The sequence below is a fragment of the Chiloscyllium plagiosum genome, chromosome 7 (assembly GCF_004010195.1).
Source record: "Chiloscyllium plagiosum isolate BGI_BamShark_2017 chromosome 7, ASM401019v2, whole genome shotgun sequence".
Lineage (NCBI taxonomy): Eukaryota > Metazoa > Chordata > Chondrichthyes > Orectolobiformes > Hemiscylliidae > Chiloscyllium > Chiloscyllium plagiosum.
In genome coordinates this window covers 53,591,864-53,609,649 of record NC_057716.1, presented here as the reverse complement: position 1 = coordinate 53,609,649, position 17,786 = coordinate 53,591,864, and the positions used below count along the sequence as shown (strand labels likewise).

At 39.7% G+C, this 17,786-nt stretch overlaps 1 protein-coding gene across 10 annotated transcripts in view; it reads right to left on the bottom strand.

Moving 5' to 3' along the window:
- Positions 1 to 17,502, bottom strand: part of LOC122551601 (formin-like protein 2) — a 263,974-nt gene extending 246,472 nt beyond the window's left edge. For 8 of the 10 annotated variants that reach the window (XR_006312144.1, XR_006312146.1, XR_006312145.1 and 5 more), the window contains exon 1: positions 16,905 to 17,502. Coding sequence is in view for 7 of the 10 variants with exons in the window: in XM_043693754.1 (XP_043549689.1) it covers positions 16,905 to 17,021 (117 nt within the window). In the remaining 3 variants the exon portion in view is untranslated. The remainder of the gene's footprint in view (positions 1 to 16,904) is intronic. The other 2 variants (XM_043693748.1, XM_043693753.1) reach the window with 1 other exon arrangement.
- Positions 17,503 to 17,786: the final 284 nt, after the last annotated feature.

The following is a 17,786-nucleotide window of genomic DNA, read 5'->3' as shown; positions in this document are numbered from 1 at the left end:
ATGCCATGCTTCTAGGAATTCTCATGCGTGTTTCTATTTGGCTTGTCCTAGGATGGATGTGTTGTCCCAGTCGAAGTGGTGTCCTTCCTCATCTGTATGTAAGGATACTAGAGAGAGTGGGTCATGTCTTTTTGTGGCTAGTTGATGTTAGTGTATGCTGGTGGCTAGTTTTGTTTTGGTAAATGGATTCCATTTAACATTCCCTGAGAAAAAGAACAGTAAATGACATCACCACAGGAAATGATGTAACCAACCCAAGGAAACCTAAACAAATAGAAAGTGGGCCATGCCACCAGTGCTTCATCCGGAGGCTCACTGATGTTACCTCGTATGGTGACAAAACATCTGAAAACAAACCTTCCAGCTCAGCGAGCAAACCTACATCCTGACCTCTTTTTGACTGGTGCAAGCCTTTAACCCACACGCATTGGAGAAGACGTCACTGCTCTTGTAAGGTAGTGAAAGTGTCATGAATTCAAAAATGTTTTAAAAAAGATACGGTTTCCTAAATTTGGATAAACAGAGAAATGAAAAAGGTAGCCTCTTCTGATTATTTGATAGAAAGATCAACTTGTAACAGTGTTAAGGAGTGAAATCTGCATTAGATTTTCACTCATCTCCACATGACTCCAAATGTCTGCCCCTTGGAGAGGACTATGGAGATTGAAGGCATATGGTGTGTTCATGGGGGTTACGCATGGGTTGACAGAGGCAACCTGGGGCGGGGGGGGGGGGGGGGGGTGTCTATAGGACACAATACCTTTGGGGAGAAAAAAGGTGAAGTCCCAACAAGCAAGGTGGGCCCTTTCAACAACCTGCCTTAGCAACTGCCCATTCTGCTCATTGCCTACAATCTGCTTTAGATGTCAGCAGATCTAACTCCATCCTATCCCCTAACCACTCTGAATAGAATTTAGTCTCATGGGGCCCTTTAAAGCAAGGAAAGTCTGCCAAGTCAGGAACTTCCCAAAAATGACCTACTCACCTTGGCTGTGAAAATACAGCCCTGGCTCTCTACTTCAGCATTCACCCTTTACGTTGGATGGCCTCTCTAACTGCCATCTTCAGCTTCAAGAGCCCATCCACCATCCTTAATTAGACAGTAAGCCCATCTTCAGGGCAATTAAGGGAGCCCCATTGAAAATCCCAATGAGCAACTGTGTTCACTTTTTTTTGATGGGGGACAGCAGTTAAGAGTCTGGAGCTCTGATTTTAACCCCAGAAGGGATAACCCTGCCTGATTTTTAAAAAAATATATACACAATCTGTCCTCAATTTAACAGTCTATGCATAAAAGGAAGAAAGAATTTTTGCAATGACAAAAGCATGCTTAAAAATACTTGGGGGGGAAAAAAAAAGTATAATTGTAAAATAACATCTTTTTAGTGAAAGTAACATATTAGGCATATTTAAAATCCCTTTACTAATATTCACTTATTCTCATCTAAACTTCTATGCAACTCTAAACTACATTCAAAAACAAAATTACTTAAGTTGCCAGTAGATGACTTTGATATGTAGCAAAGAAGTCATGTTGTTATTAGAATCTAATCCAATCACTGTTCTTCCTTTCTGCCTCCAGAGTACCAATGTCACACTCTGAAATAGACTGGAATTTGATCTAAATAACCTTAATGCTTATAAATACTGACAATTTTACAAAACAGAAAATATCATTTTTGAAATCATTGCACAGAGAATGCAAAAACGTACATAAAACATAAAATGGAGACAATTTTGACTTTTTAGTTTTTCTAGTACATAACTGCACTACAGAAAGAATCCAGACCTTTCAAAATGAAACCAAAAGAATAAAATTTCACAGAAAAAGCATTTATGATGATTACATCTCGTAAGTTTCAAAAGTCTAATGAATCACATATTAGATAGAATGGATAACTCCTGCTGCATCCATCTGGCCAGTTTCAGTTCCTATGAGCAATATCCTCTGTCATGCTGCTGGCCCCGTACAATTAACTGCTTTTGTTTGACTAACATAATTGGGAATTAACTGATGTAATAAATGTGAAATCAGGCATATGGTTCTGCTGGATTCAACTCATGCAGACGTTTGCAATTCTTACCTTATTGTATTGTTGAGTTTGATACTAAGGTCATCCACATACACATGATAATAAAGTCAATGCTTTACAACAAAGATATCGCACAATCATGCAATATCAGGATCTTTTACTTAGCTAAGCTTAATGCATTCTTTCAGGCTAGTCTCAAACAAATTGAAGGCAAGAGTAAATGACACATGCATTTTGACAGAATTAGTTCATTCCCTATATTGTATCACTGCATAGATTCCAGACCAGAAAGGCAGTGTACATTTAAATATATCACAATATCTAACTGTCGGACTTTTAAAAAAAAGTTACCAACCACACCTTCAGTTGCTCTCTGCAATAGTGTCAGTGTAGTGTGTTCAGTCATACAGCACAGAAAAAGGCCCTTTAGCCCAACTCATCCATGCCAACCATGTTTCCTAAACTGAACTAGATCCACTTGCCTGCATTTGGCCCATATCCCACTAAACCTTTCCTATCCATGTGCCTGTCCAAACAGCTTTTCAATGTTGTAATTTTACTTGTCTCTCCCACTTCCTCTGGCAGCTCAGTCCTTACACGCACCACCCTAAGAAAAAGTTGCCCTTCAGGTCCATTTTAAATCTTTCCCCTCATCTTAAATTTATGCCCTCTAGTTTGATCTCCCCTACCCTGGGGAAAATACCTTGACTATTCACCTTATCTATGCTTCTCATGACCTTATAAACCAGTATTAAAAGGTCACTCCTCAGTCTCCTACACACCAGGGAAAAAAAGTCCCAGTCCACCTAGCGTCTGCCCATAACTCAAACCCTCCAGTCTTGGCAAAATCTTTGTAAATCTTCCTTGTACTCTCTCCAGTTCTAAATCCTTCCTGTAGCAAGGCAACCACAATTATATACTTTATGCCAAAAACAGCTTCACCAATGTCTTGTACAGCTGTAGCATGACGTCCCAATTCCTGCACTCAATGCACTGACCAATGAAGGCAAACATGCCAAATACCTCCCTCACCAACCTGTTTACCCATGATGCCACTTTCAAGGAACTGTGTACCTACAATCCTAGGTCTCTCTCTATTCAACAACACTCCCCAGGGCCCTACCAGTAACTGTCGAAGTCCTGCCCTGGTTTGTCTTACCAAAATGCAATAACTCACATTTAATTTGAATTAAACTCCTTTGGGCCATTCCTTGGCACACAAGCCCAGGTGTTCAAGATCCTGATGTACTCATTTCTTTTTTCCCCCCCATTGTCCACTATACCACCAATTTTAGTGTCATCTGCAAACTTACTAACCATGCCTTCTTTATTCTCATCCAAATTGTTCATAAAAATGATGAACAACAGTGGACCCAGCACCGATTCTTGCAGCAGACCACTGGACAGAGGCCTCCAGTCTGAAAAACTCTCAAATCTTCCCTTCTGCCTTCATACCAATTGTATCCAATTGGCTAACTCTTCCTGAATCCCAAGTGATCTAACTTACTAATGCACAGCTCTCCAGACTATATACAACTTTGCAAAATTATAGCAGCGCAATTGGGTTATTAATAAACTTCAAGACATCTGTTTCAACAAGAATCTGATTATTGTGGCAATCACTATGCAAGCTAACATACAGGGTAGCATTGAGACCACATCATATAGGCAGCAATGTTTGACCTAAGAAACAATGCCACTCTAGACAGAGCAAGTGTTGGAAAACTAGAGAATTTCTTTTTAAAAGGAAAAACACATTCAATTCTTTAAAGACTTTCAGCAAAACAGAACTGTTTCAAAGCTTACAATTTTGAATCATGAATTTCTTATCTACAAAAAGTAAACAAACAGTTTTTACACAATTGATTAATAATTACTTTATTGGATAGCATGAATATACTATTATGTGCACACTGCACAGTTACTGCCACCATATCAAACTGTTAGCAATCTATAGAATTACTACTCACAGTTCTGAATTAAAACAACAGCATCAACACACAAAAGAATGTTAGAAGGCTCTTTAGGACAAGTGTACACAACATCCAAAGAAATATGTTAACATCATCCTTTCCATGTAGTGCTATTAAAAAAATTAAACAAACCATATAACCAAAATTTGCATCCCTTAGTAAAGTGCAATTGCTTCCTTAAAAATCAATGTAAAAAACTTAAAGATAAAGCCAGGAACATACACAAAGCCATGCAAAATCATCCCTTTTGGTTCTATTAATGTAACCACCCTATTAAAGAAAGGAGTAATATTATGTTTTTACATTATAATTTACATTAATTACTGTAACAAACCATTTAAGATCTTTCTAACGCCATGTCATTTTATTTTGCATTCAAATTGCATTAAATAGCAGAAGCTCCAAATGTGGATGAACTGTAGTTAACTTAACCTTTTCCATAACAAAACAGTGATGTTAATGTGCCATGCAGTTACAGCTGGCTGATGGAGGCTACTCTAGGGATAAGGCACTTCATCATACTGATGTCTCTGTTATTTTACTTGTTTTCAAATCAGCACAAAAAGACCTTTTCTACGTAAAACTACAGGTAATCCATGACACTCCAGCAACATGCTCCACAGATATTTCTTTCAGTTACCTATGCTCCTTCACATCATCACTAGCAATTTGAGGCTGAGAGCTCAGTGGCTGCCTCTCAGAAGGCACCCAATTATAGGGAGACAGCCCCATCAACCACTTTTAATAATAGTGCAACTACTAAAGGGTGTAGATAGATGGGGGGGGGATCTTGCAGGGAAATGCCTGTTGGGTGTAGGCAGATAATAGGAACTCCTACAGCTCACAAAACAGATGCTGAGACAGCTTGAATCCTGCTGAAAACACAGTCAGCTGACTATACCAGTAGGAGGAGCAAGTAGCAGCTGGCTTGCTAAATGAAGTGCAAATTAAAACGCAGGTGACTTTAATACTCAGCTTCCCCAATCAGAACTTCATTCTTTAATTTGCAAACAAACCCTTTTTAGGAGCAAAAGCGTTTTTGTTCCTTTCTGCAAAATCACCAAGATTATAAAAAATGAAAAATTCTTATCATTGGATCACAATAAAAAAAAGAGCGAGCCTGGTCTTTGAAAAAGAAACTGAGATAGTTGGTGTTTCATTTTAATTATTAAGTTGGATTATAAGGAGAAGTAAGTGAAAAACAGTCAAATTTAAGAAGTGCCTTTAAAACATCTACAGTATATCCAAAAAGACCAGACTTTCAGGACATTTCTCCATCACAACTAATACCAGCATTATAAAATCTATTGAACAGAACATATCATCCAAGCCACTTATTTTATAAATTAAGAATTTATTAATCAATTGCACATTAAGATTATGGAGTACTTGCAGGAAGAGTGTTTTAACAGGGTTTCGTTATGTACTTGCAATTTACTTTATAATTATGTAAATGTGTAGTCTCTAGGCTCAGTTTGGTCAAGGAGCAAAATGTTTAACACCCCTCAACCATATGATTGGGATAGAGGTTCTGTCAATGAGTGGGCTGTTGCTGTTGGTTCACTTTCTTATCTTGGCAGGTGGTTTGGTTTGGTTTTGTTTGAAGAGGCCACATGGTTCTCCAAATACAAACATCAGACTACTTGATCATCTTTCTCAGCCCTCAAGAGTTTGCACAACACCTGTTCAGATTCTCATTTACTCTGCAAATGTAGCATCCACTTAGTTGCTGTGCTAAGTGAAATTCACTTTTAAAAAGCAGATTCATCTGCTTACATTGATAGTGCTGTCCAATACCATGCTATTAGGGGAGGCAGGTCATGGAGGGAAAGGAGACTCTCTTGCCAGTAGACACTGCATTGGGCAGCACGGTGGTACAGTGGTTAGCACTGCTGCCTCACAGTGCCAGAGACCAGGGTTCAATTCCCGACTCAGGCGACTGACTGTGTGGAGTTTGCACGTTCTCCCCGTGTCTGCGTGGGTTTCCTCCGGGTGCTCCGGTTTCCTCCCACAGTCCAAAGATGTGCAGGTCAGGTGAATTGGCCATGCTAAATTGCCCGTAGTGTTAGGTAAAAGGGGTAAATGTAGGGGAATGGGTGGGTTGCGCTTCGGCAGGTCGGTGTGGACTTGTTGGGCTGAAGGACCTGTTTCCACACTGTAAGTAATCTAATCTAATGGAGCGCCTAGTCAGAATCCTGCAGACTTCCCAGACTGCAATACAAAATTGCAGAATATGTAGGAGGAGTGATTTGAATTACTTGTTCAAACCTTACTTTTCTGCAGGTGTACCATACAACCTTGTCTCAAAGGTAATACCAGTGAGGCCTGTCTGGATTATTACATGAATGGTCTTGAATTGCTGCACATGATGGAGATACAAAATGGACAAAGTGGAGACCGCAGAGTGGAGTCTTTTGGATGAATATACAATCTAGATTCAAGATGTAACAGTTTTGCAAGGACTTGATATTTTCACTTTGTGAATACATTTTTAATGTAATAGATGGATTTGGAAAATGAATACACTCATCCTCTTAAGCACTGTCCATAGTTTGTCAGTGAGATTGATGTTTTCAAGAGATTAACACTATTTGTCAATAAATCACAAAACAGTGACTAACTTTGGCATTTCAACAGCATGATGCTGAACAATCCAACTCTTCAATGACTACCACAGGCAAAAGTTTTAAATGAAGAGCTCAATTTCAAAATATTGACAAAAATATTTGTAAAGGTAGCCTGATTTTAACTAAAAGTAACAGATTCCTGTGTCAACAACACCAATACAATGGTAACCATCCTTCACCATACTACATAAATGGCTGGTTAATGGCAGTTTTGTTGCTTTATACAAACTTTATATAAACTGCCTAAAAGTGTAAAAATATCAAGTGCCCATAAGTATCATCCTGCACACTTGAGTTAAGCTATAAAGGTTTTTCTCCACATGATAGAATTAAAATCACCAGACCTTAGGGTGTGTGATCTCAACTATTTAATTTGCAACATGGTATTACAGGAATCATGAGCACAGGAAGTAATTTGGCTCATCATATCAGTGCTGCTTTATTTTCTTGACATTCTAAAAATAATCACACTTCAACAAGTGCTTAATAGGCTTTAAAGGTCTTTGTAACATTTTGATATTGTGAAAGGTGCTACAATGGTGCAACATCTTTCTTTTAAAGAACTGTTCATTTCATCCTAGTGTCAGGTCTTTTTCCTTTTGTATTCCATGCCTAATGGCATATGAAGCAGACAAAGCACATGCTTGTGACTGTTTCAATAGCTAGATTTTGCCTGGAGCAGGTCACTGGCCTGTCACTAGAAGATGTCATTAAGCGGGCACCATTCTGTATCGTGCAAGATGGACCAGGAGACTCTCTCACTCTTACCACTTGTCGCAGGTAGGCCACTATCCATTACACCAACAGCCATCCCACTCTGTCTCCACAGCCATCCAAATTTATGGACACAGTATGGATCTTTCTGCAGTCTCAAAATCTCAGCATTCATATTATGCCGCAAAAAACTGAGGAATAAAGAAACATTCCCCAAAAGCCACCACCATCACTATCCAAATATCACCCATTCATTTCTGGAGAACTATGATTATGATTCATCACATACTTTGCCAGGATACTTACTTTTTGGGCCCTGGGGTGTATATGTCACTGGCGATGTCAGCATTTATTTCTTATCTTTTGTTTGTCATAGGTAAGTTAAGAATCAACAACATTGCTGCCTGACCAGGTAAGATTGGCAGGTTTCCTTCCCTAATAGATGTTAGAGAACCACTAGAGAATATAACCCTGGTAAGGGCCAATAATCATTCCTTCAGCTAAAATACTGTATTTTTTCAAAATTATTCATTCACAGAATCATGTCACTGGCGAGGCCAGCATTTACTGCTTATTCCTAAGTGCCCTTGAGAAGGTAGGGGTGAATTGCCTTCATGAGGTGATGCTGTCCATTTGCTGGAGCTACACTACACAATACCACAAAGAGGATATTCTATGATTTTGACCCAGCAACACTGAATGAACGGCTATACGTTTCCAAGTCGGGATGGTAAGTGGATTGGCTGGGAACTTGGAAGTGTTGGTGTTCACTTGTGTCTGCTACCCTCGTCTTTCTAGATGGTAGTGGTCACGGGTTTGGAAGGTGTTGTCTTAGAACCTTATGTGAATTTCTGCATTGCACCTTGTAGATGGTACGGGCTTCCGCTACTGTGTGGGCACCAATCAAGTTGGCTGCATTGTCAAGCATCTTTAGTGCTACTGAAGCTGCACTCAATCCAGGCAAGTGGGGAATATTCCATCAGACTCCTACTGTGTGCCTTGTGGAAGGGCTTTGAGGAGTCAGGTGAGTTACTCACTGCAGGATTGCTAGCCTCTAACCTGCTCTTGTAGTCACAATCTTTATATGGCTAGTCCTGTTCAGTTTCTGGTCCAATGATGACCCCCACAATTCTGATACCAAGGAATTCAATGATGGTAATGCCATTGAATGTCATGGGCTGATGGTTAGATTTTCTCTTTTTAAGAGATGGTCATACTTGGCACTTATGTTGCAAATGTTACTTGGCAATTTGCAGCCCAAGCCTGGATATTGCGCAAGTCTTACTCCATTTAGACATGAACTGTTTCAGTGTCTGAGAGTCGGAAACGATACAAGCATTGGACAATCATAAGAGAACATCCCCACATCTGACCTTATGGCAAGTAAGGTCATTGATGAAGCAATTAAAAATGGTCAGGACTGAGACACCAGCCTGAGGAACTCCTGTAGTGATGTCCTCAGGCTGAGATGGCTGAATTCCAACAAGCACAATAAACTTGCTGTGCGCCAGTTATGATTCCAACCAACTGCAAGTTTTTCCTTTGTTTTCCATGGCTTCCAGTTTCGCCAGGGTTCCCTCATGCCACATTCTATCAAATATGACCTTGATATCAAGGGTTATCACTCTCTCCTCACTGCTGGAATTCGGCTCGTTTGTCCGTGCAAACTAAGGCTGTAATGAGTTCACGTGTTGAATAGCCCTGGCGGAACCCAAACTGGGTGTCTGTGAGCAGGCTATCGTGAAGCAAATGCTGCTTGATAGCACGATTGATAACACCTTCCATTACTGGTGATCAAGACTAGACTAATGAGCCAGTAATTGGCTGGGTTGAATGTGTCCTGCTTTTCTTTGCGTACAGGGTATAGCTGGGCAATTTTCCATATTGTTGGGTAGATGCCAGTATTGTAATTGTACTCAAACAGCTCGAGTAGGGGAACAACAGGTTCTACAGCACAAGTCATCAGTACTATTGCCGCAATGTTGTGAGGGCCCATATTCTCTGCAGTATCCATTGTCTTCAGCCATATCTTGATATCATGTGGAGTGTTTCACATTTCCTGAAAACTTGGGATCTTCCAAGATAGATGATCCACTCTGCATCTGCTAAAGGTTGTTGAAAAAGCCTCTGCCTTGTCTTTTGCACTGAGGTATTTGGGTGACTGATCATTGAGGATGGGAATATTTGTACAGCCTCCTTTCGTGAACTGTTTAATTGTCCACTAACATTCACAATCAGATGTGACAGGAATACTGAACTTAAAGATGATCAGTTGTTGTGGAATGGCTTAGCTCTGTCTATCACTTGCTGGTAATACTGGTTGGTATGCGCGTAGTCCTGTTTTTTAGCTTCACGAGTCCAAATGTCTTTGTTAGGATTCCTGGTGCTGCTCCTGAGATACCTTCCTGCACCCTTCATTAAACCAGGGTTGATCCAGGGTGAGTGGGGGATATGTAGGGCCATGAACTTTCAGATTGTGTTGGAGTACAATTCTCTTGCTGATGATGGCCGACACTTGTGAGTTGCTAGATCTGTTCAAACTCTATCCCATTTAGTACAATGATAGCACCACATAACACGATGGAGGTTATTGTCAATGTGAAGATAGGACACTGTCTCCACAACGACTGTGCAACAGTCAGTTCTACTGAGTCAGTCATGGAAAGATGCATCTCTGTAGACAAATTGGTAAGAATGACATCAAATATGTTATCATTTGTTATTATCTTATTGGCTCCCTCACCGAGTGATGCAGACCCAGCTATGTCCTTTAGGACTCGACCAGCTCGGTCAGTGGCAACTCTCAGCGATAGACATTCAAGTCCCCCAACCAAAGTACACTCTGCACCCTTACCACTCTCTGTGCCTCCTTCAAGTGGTGTTCAACATGGCAAAGTGGTATGGGGCTTATCTGTGGGAATCAGCAGCATGTTTCCTTGCCCCTGTTTGACCTGATGCTCTTCAACATCATGGGATCTGGACTCAATGATGAAGACTCCCAGGGCACTCTTTCCCAACAGTATAGGATTGTGCTGCTACCTCTGCTGGGTTGGTGCTGCCAGTGGGACAGAAAATACCCATACATGGTTATATGGGACATTGTCTGTCAGGTGTGATTCCATCAGACTGATGCTTACCCAGTCTGGGAGACAGCTCTCCTAATTTTGGCACTAGCCCACAGATGTTCATAAGGCAGGTTCATTTGCAACATATACAGTAACAGTATATGCTCTCCATGAACTCTGACCTCTTTTACATCCCAGGTTTCTTTCTCAACACCCCGACAGCCATTTCTTTAGCCCTAAACACTGGAATTATTTCCCTATATCTCTACTCTGCTTAAACCCACTTTGTTCACCAAGTTTAATGTTAGCTGTCCTAATTTCTCCTTATGTGGTTCTATGTCAAATTTTGTTTGATAACGTTCTCCATGTTAGGAAGTTTTACTTTATTAAAAGGTGCTATGTAAGTTATTGTTGTCATGTCGTATAGAACACAATATTGGGTTTATTGGTACAAGACATTTTTACATTAGAAGAATTTCCCAAATAAGCAGATAGTCCTAAGCTGATTGTCATCTTTTAATAAAAGCACTGGTCAGATCACACCTCAAATATTATAAGCAGCTTTGAGTACCACACCTCATTAATGATACATCGATCTTGGTGGGAAGAATGTGTAGATTTACCAGATTGATGCATGGAATCTAAAGATTAAATTACAAGAAGTTACTGTACAAACTAGGGTTGTATTCCTGAAATTTAGAATTATGGATAATTTCATCTAAGTTTTAATTGATGGGAGCAGACTGATAGATTGAGAGAACTACTCCGCTTAGCTGACAAGTCTATGAATAAGGAGAATAAATTAAAAAAAACTATAGCTAGGCCTTTCCAGAATGAAATATTTCTTTACCAAAAGTATTGTGAGAGTTTGAAACTCAGACTGTTAAAATGACAGAACGTTGAAGGCAACATGGCAAGTTAAATTGTTTAAAAAATGAATATCTTTGGTTGCAGTGAGTAGAGGAAGAGATTGGAAAAAGCATGGAGGATATACTAAAACTTTTACAAAACACTGGTTAGGTCTTGGATGGTTGCTGTGTCCAATTCTGAATACCACATGTTAAGGATGATATCAAGATGATATCGAGAGGGTGGAGACATTTTCCAGAATAGTGCCAGGGAAAAGGATGTGGACAGAGTGAAGAAGCTGACATGTTATTCCTAGGGTGAAGAAATCAGAAGGAGATTTGATAGAGGTCCTCAATCATGAATCAATTAGAAGAAATTGTTTCCAATTGCAGAATGGTTGGGAACCAGATTTAAGGAAATTGGCAAAATAAGTCAAGGTGACATTAGAAAAAATAATAATAATTTAAAGACATCTAGTTGTGATTTGTAATGTGCTGCAAAAACACATTTCATAATAAAATTAAAAAGAGAACTGGATTAATACCTGAAGGGGAAAAAATTATTGACAACTGTATAAAAGTACTGTCACAGGCACCACAGGCAGAATGGTCTCCTTCTGTACAATGTCATTCAATGATTCTATAAAATAGATTATTTGTAAGTAACAGATGTCTTTCTGTGGAATGCCAGCAGTTAGCATTGGATAATAGATATAAACGTTAAATTCATATCCTGTAACTTTCATACACTTGGGAACAGAGAGAAATTTTGCAGATCATCTCATTGTCTAAACATTTAACATGGGAAATTCATCTCATGCGAATAAATAAATCAGAACATCCTTAACTGTACCTGTTCTGATAGAAGAAAATTAAATGGAATGAAGAAACTTTTCAGTTCAATGCTTCATATTTTTGCATAAAGAAAACATAACTTGTCTGTAATACTTCTGAAAGTGAACGTTTCATAAAAAGGGAGAGAGAACTACTTAGATAGGAGAGATTGCTTTTCTGATCTACCTTTTCTTAATATGGTACTAATCAAATGAAAATCAATTGGTAAACAATTTATATTAAAATAATGCTCACATTAATATTCAGACCCTGCAGAGTTTTAAATTTTACAATACATAAGAATTAAGGGAACATTAAAACATGAACAAACCTTCAGCTATTTACTGATATCATGTTAAACCCAAGCTATCTTAGAACCTCAAAATTCTCTAAAGGTGTTTTATACAAAAGCTTAATAGACTTATCATCATTTATGTTTTCTGTTTTAACATCATACCAATAAAGATTCCATTGGTATCCAGTGACTGATTTTTGTTTTACTTAAGTTATTTCACTGCACATGGAGGGACTTTAAAATTACACTGTAATTTCTCCAGGAAGCACCAGTTGTACTAAATTTTCTGGGTAGATACAAGCACATTCTAGTACAGTACTTTGAGAAGAGAAGCAAGGAAGGTATAGTATTTGGATAAATGTAACTACCTTTACCATTGTTTTATGTTTATCACTGTTTTATGCTTGAAATAATTATTTATATCTGCAGTGTTTTCCAGTTCATGTACTTGTGGTTAGGTTTCTGAAGTCCAGAAAATTCCAAAATCCAGAAATTATTTAATCCCAAACATTCCAGATTGGAGAGATTACAACATATTTGATTCATTGATTTGAAAGGATCTTTAAGAACATTTGCTAAGTATGAAAATTACATTGAATGAAGCATCATTGCTTTTCTTTTAATGAATGAAACAGGTTGTATTTATAGAGTAAAAGCGAAACAAGCAGAGAACGCTAGAGAAACTCAGCAAGTCTAGTGCCACCTGTGGAGAGACGGAGCCCATATTTCAAGTCTGGTATGTCTTTTCTTCAGGATTTTTGTATTTACAGACTGGAGAATGTGCCAGAGTTTCACAGATAATGAAATATTTTTTCAAGTATAATTGCTAATATAATGAAATGTGGCAGCAAATTTGCAAACAAATGCTTCAAAGTAATGTTGCGTATTTGCTGAGGGATAAAAGTTGAGAGGTAACCACACATTCAAGGACTTTGGAGATGAAATGGGAGCTTGCCAGAATGGGAGGTCAAGAATTGTTTATTTTCAGAAGGGAGGTGATGATCGCAGAAATGGAAAAAGGAACACTGGAAGAGAGAATATACCTCTCAACTTAGAGTCAAGAATGCCTGCAATTTAGTTATATTTATTCATTTCTTGTCCATCCCTGATTACCCATTAAAAGGTGATGGTGAGCTGCCTTCTTGAACTATGGCATTCCATTTACTGTAGGTACACCCAATATGCTATTTGGAAGGGAGTGCCAGGACTTTAACCCAATGACAAATGCAAGTCTAACATAAAACTCCCACAAGTTCTATAGCACTAGTGAATTACATTTCTCATTCACAACTTTACATTAAAGCCAATAATTCACCACTAAGAGGTGACCTTTCAAAAAAAAAACATGGTTTACATTTCTACACATCACAAGTTAAATGTATAATACCCCAATTGTTAAGCTGTTAATAGCACAGAGGAACTGTGTCAATCAATTCTACAATGCAATGTGTGATGCCACGAGCTATATGGGAACTACCTGTAGGCAGCTATCACATTACTGGGAAGTGAAAAGTGACTCCATGTCCAACATAATAAGAAAAATATTTTATGAAGGAAAGGTAGATGAAATATGATTTTTAATTCCTACTTGTGAAAGCACCTAAATCACCCATGGAAACTAACATTGTAAAGAACTGGTAGAAGTATCGGACTACTTATTAATCAAATTACACAATTATTGCTAAAAGAAAGATGAACAATTTCTATGCTTGGGAATGAAACTCTATCTGATGCATTGCTAATTGAACCAAATCCAAATTATACACTTGGCTGTGAGGGGTGGGAAATAATTACAAACATTTGATTCGAACGCAACTTGTTCTTTTTCTTTACAAAAGCAGTTGTGGTCCAGAGACAAAGAAACAGCATATTTGAGGTAGTAAAAGACAAACCAATTTATATGAGACTCACACTAGTCAAAGAAGATGGTGGTAGTCATCACTTATCCAAGTAACAGTTCAGTACCCCAATAAGCTGGAAAAATGTTACAACTTCAGCCAAACATCATGTGAAAGAGTCAGTTTGGTTACAGGTAAGAAATGGTAAGGGTAAGAAGTCACTTGTCAGAGTAGTTTATACATCCTCTAACAGTAACCACCTGTAGGACGGAGTAGAGAGGAAAAAGTAATAGAGACTTACGAGAAATGTATGGATGATTTTAAGCTACATGTAGCACAAAAACATCTAATTGACAAACAAAATCTCGAAGAGAGTCAATAGAGTGTTTTCAGGATGGTGTCTTAGAGCAGCAGGTTTCAAGGCCAACCACAAAGCAGGCTATTCTGTGCAATGAGACAGGATTAAACAAAGGATATTGTAGTAAATGTGCCACAAGGTAGTTGTAATCATAATCTGACTGAATTTCTTATTCAGTTTGAAGGAGAATATAGTGGATCTAAGACTACTGTTTTAAACTTAAATAAGGGCAATAATGACAGTGGGAGGTCCGAGCTAGGTAAAACAAATGGGAAATTAGATTAAGGGGTAGGTCAATTTGAGATACTGTGGCAGATATTTAAGGAAATATTTAATACCAAAGATATATTCTAAAGAGAAAGAAAGGCTTTAGGGGAAAGAGGAAAAATCTGAACCTTTAAAAGAGTGCCTGCTGAGACAACAGATACATTTTCCAAAATTCTTGAGATTTTGGAAACATCTCATGGGATTAGAAAATGACAAAAGGGAAGTAGAAGGTAAGAAACTGTAGGTTGGTTACTTAAAGATCTGCAACAGGGAAAATGCCGGAATCCATCATTAATGATGTTATAGTGGGGCACCAGGTCATTGCCACTCACTGTGTAAAAAGGTTCTTCCTCACATCTCTTTTGTGCCTTTTTAAATCTGGAAGCTTGAAGCTTTAAGCTTTAAATCTGTATCCCTTCATCCTTCTATCATCAGTTAATGGGAACAGCTGTCCTTTGTCTATCTTACCTAAACCTCTCATAATCTAATACACTTCTGTCAAATTTCCCCTCAATCTCCTTTGCACCAAAGTTTCTTTCTATAGTGTCTGTCATTATGTCCTCAAGGTGTTCCACAGTCAAAGAAGACACAAGACTGAAACAAACCAATATCCAAGATCTTCACAAGGTCCATATCCATAATGCCTTATTGAAAACATTGGTCCTTGTAGCAGTGTTGACAATCCACTGCCACGTAAGGTTCAACAAAGGAGAAAGTGAGATCTGCAGATGCGGGAGATCAGAGTCCGAAAAGTGTGGCACTGGAAAAGCACAGCAAGTCAGGCAGCATCTGAGGAGGAGAATCAACATTTTGGGCATAAGCCCTTCAACAAAGCCCTGCAGTTACCCAGTAGGATCCAGGAAAAGATTTCACTTGGACCTCTGATTCATCTTTCATGTCATGTTTTTTTTCCTGCACATTTGTTTCCAATTACACTCAACTCTTCATGTTGAGGTTTTCAACGTAAGTATCACCCCGATGAGAGGGTTTTTGGAGACCCAAGATTCAAACGGTATTCCAACAACGGACATATTGTTGGAGGTGAATACAAATGATTACTCTGAAATTTGGAATTGGGTGGTCACTTCTCCCTCCACTCCAAGTGCGACCTTTCACCTTTTCATCATGAACTGTCCTGCCATCACACCATCTAAACAACCCTTCTCTAAGAAACATAAATATCATAGTTGGTAAATTAGAAACAGCGTTTAATATTTTATTAATTGGCTGAAAATAAAGTTCACGGCAATAAGATTGGCAGATCTCAATAGTTCTGGTTTCCAAGGTCAAGTACAGGGTTTGGCCGGGTCTGGATACACTGGAGGAAACAGTCAATTCAGGAAAACAAACAGAAACCCAAGACATTACTCTTTTTCTGCAACAGCTGATGTTTACAAAATCCATCAAACTCGAAACAGGAGGGCCGCGCCCGCTGCAGCGTGGACACATCCACACTCACACAGATGTATTTCACACACACACACAAAGCTGATTCTGGAATGAACATTTCCCTAATTCAAAACATGCCCTTACTCATTTCCAATGAATATCGGAAGGGCTGGTTCACTTCGTGCCTTGTTTGAAAGCTACTGCACAGAATTCAAGACCAATTTTAACCTTTGGACAGTCGCTTTTGGGGCTTCTTTAGTAAACCAATAAAACACACCGCACCAAAGAGATCTGGATTTAGCCTTAATCTCGATTAAACATTAATTACGTGGTGTAAAGCGCTCAGACCTCAGGGTGTATGTGTGGAATAATCAGTGAGCAGAGCTGGTGTTGATCAGATTCAAATCACTGACCTGAGATGTGAAGCATATGGCTGCTAACCTTTTGATTCATCGCCCTCCCCCTCCCCAAACTCGTTCTGATGCCAAATCCAGCAAAAGCAACTCCAGGGAAGTTAATTATGGGGAGGGAGAGCCGGGGAGAATGAAAATCGGTTCATGATCGGGAAAGCTTGCGGAGGGAAATGATAATCCGGTTACTTGGCTCACTAAATGGAAAGGAAAACTTTCTGGTAGGTAACGCGAGTGAAGAGAATGCACTCACCAGGACCACCACAAACCTCTCCTCCAGCTCACCGGGCTCAGGCATTGGCAGCTTCAGGGGCAGGGAGTGAGCCCGCAGGTCCGTGTGCTGGGAATCTATACTCCCGGCGTTTCCCATGGTCGTCACCCCCGGTCCGAGCCGATTTCCAGCCTTCCTTTCTTTGCGAACACTGGGTTAAAATGCAGCACAAAACGAAAGCCACAATCCTGCTGCGATCTTCCTCAGCGCCTCCCGTCTTCAGCACTCTTTCTCTCTCTCTGTGTGTGTCTGTCTCCCCGCCTGGAACCTCTCACAGCAGCTAACACCAAACCCCACAATGTGTCTGCAGATCTCCCTCCACCATCATAGCAGCGACTGCAAGCGCTGGCAGACTGGCTGCTCTCTCATTCTTCTCCTCCAACCCCTTTCCTGTCGGACGGAGGCACAGGGTCGGCTCTAGCTGTTTCTTACACAGTCTGGGCACCACTCCCCATGTGTGCAATGCATGATTCAGCTGGAGCACTGCAGCCAGCTAATCCCCAGCCCCATTCACACAATAAGCGCTTTGATCACAGACACACTGCCAGCTCGCTCCTCCAGCCCAAGCAGCGTTTGCGCACCACGCACAGCTCACACAGAGGAATTGGAATGGCTGGGGGAAAGCTTGCTGGGATTTGTAGTTCCCCGGCCGGCAGAGCAATTTGTTTAAAGATTGCCGCATTGTAAGGTTTTCAAATCCGACGGGGGACGTGGTCAATGCTCAGTTATTGTGCGTGCTTTCAATCAATCTCTTTCACACCTTCCACAACAAAATAAACTTCAGTTTTGAGTGCGGACTCAATTCTATCTGTACTCTGCACGGACTATAGGGACATATGTCCTCCTTGCTAATTAAATGTATGC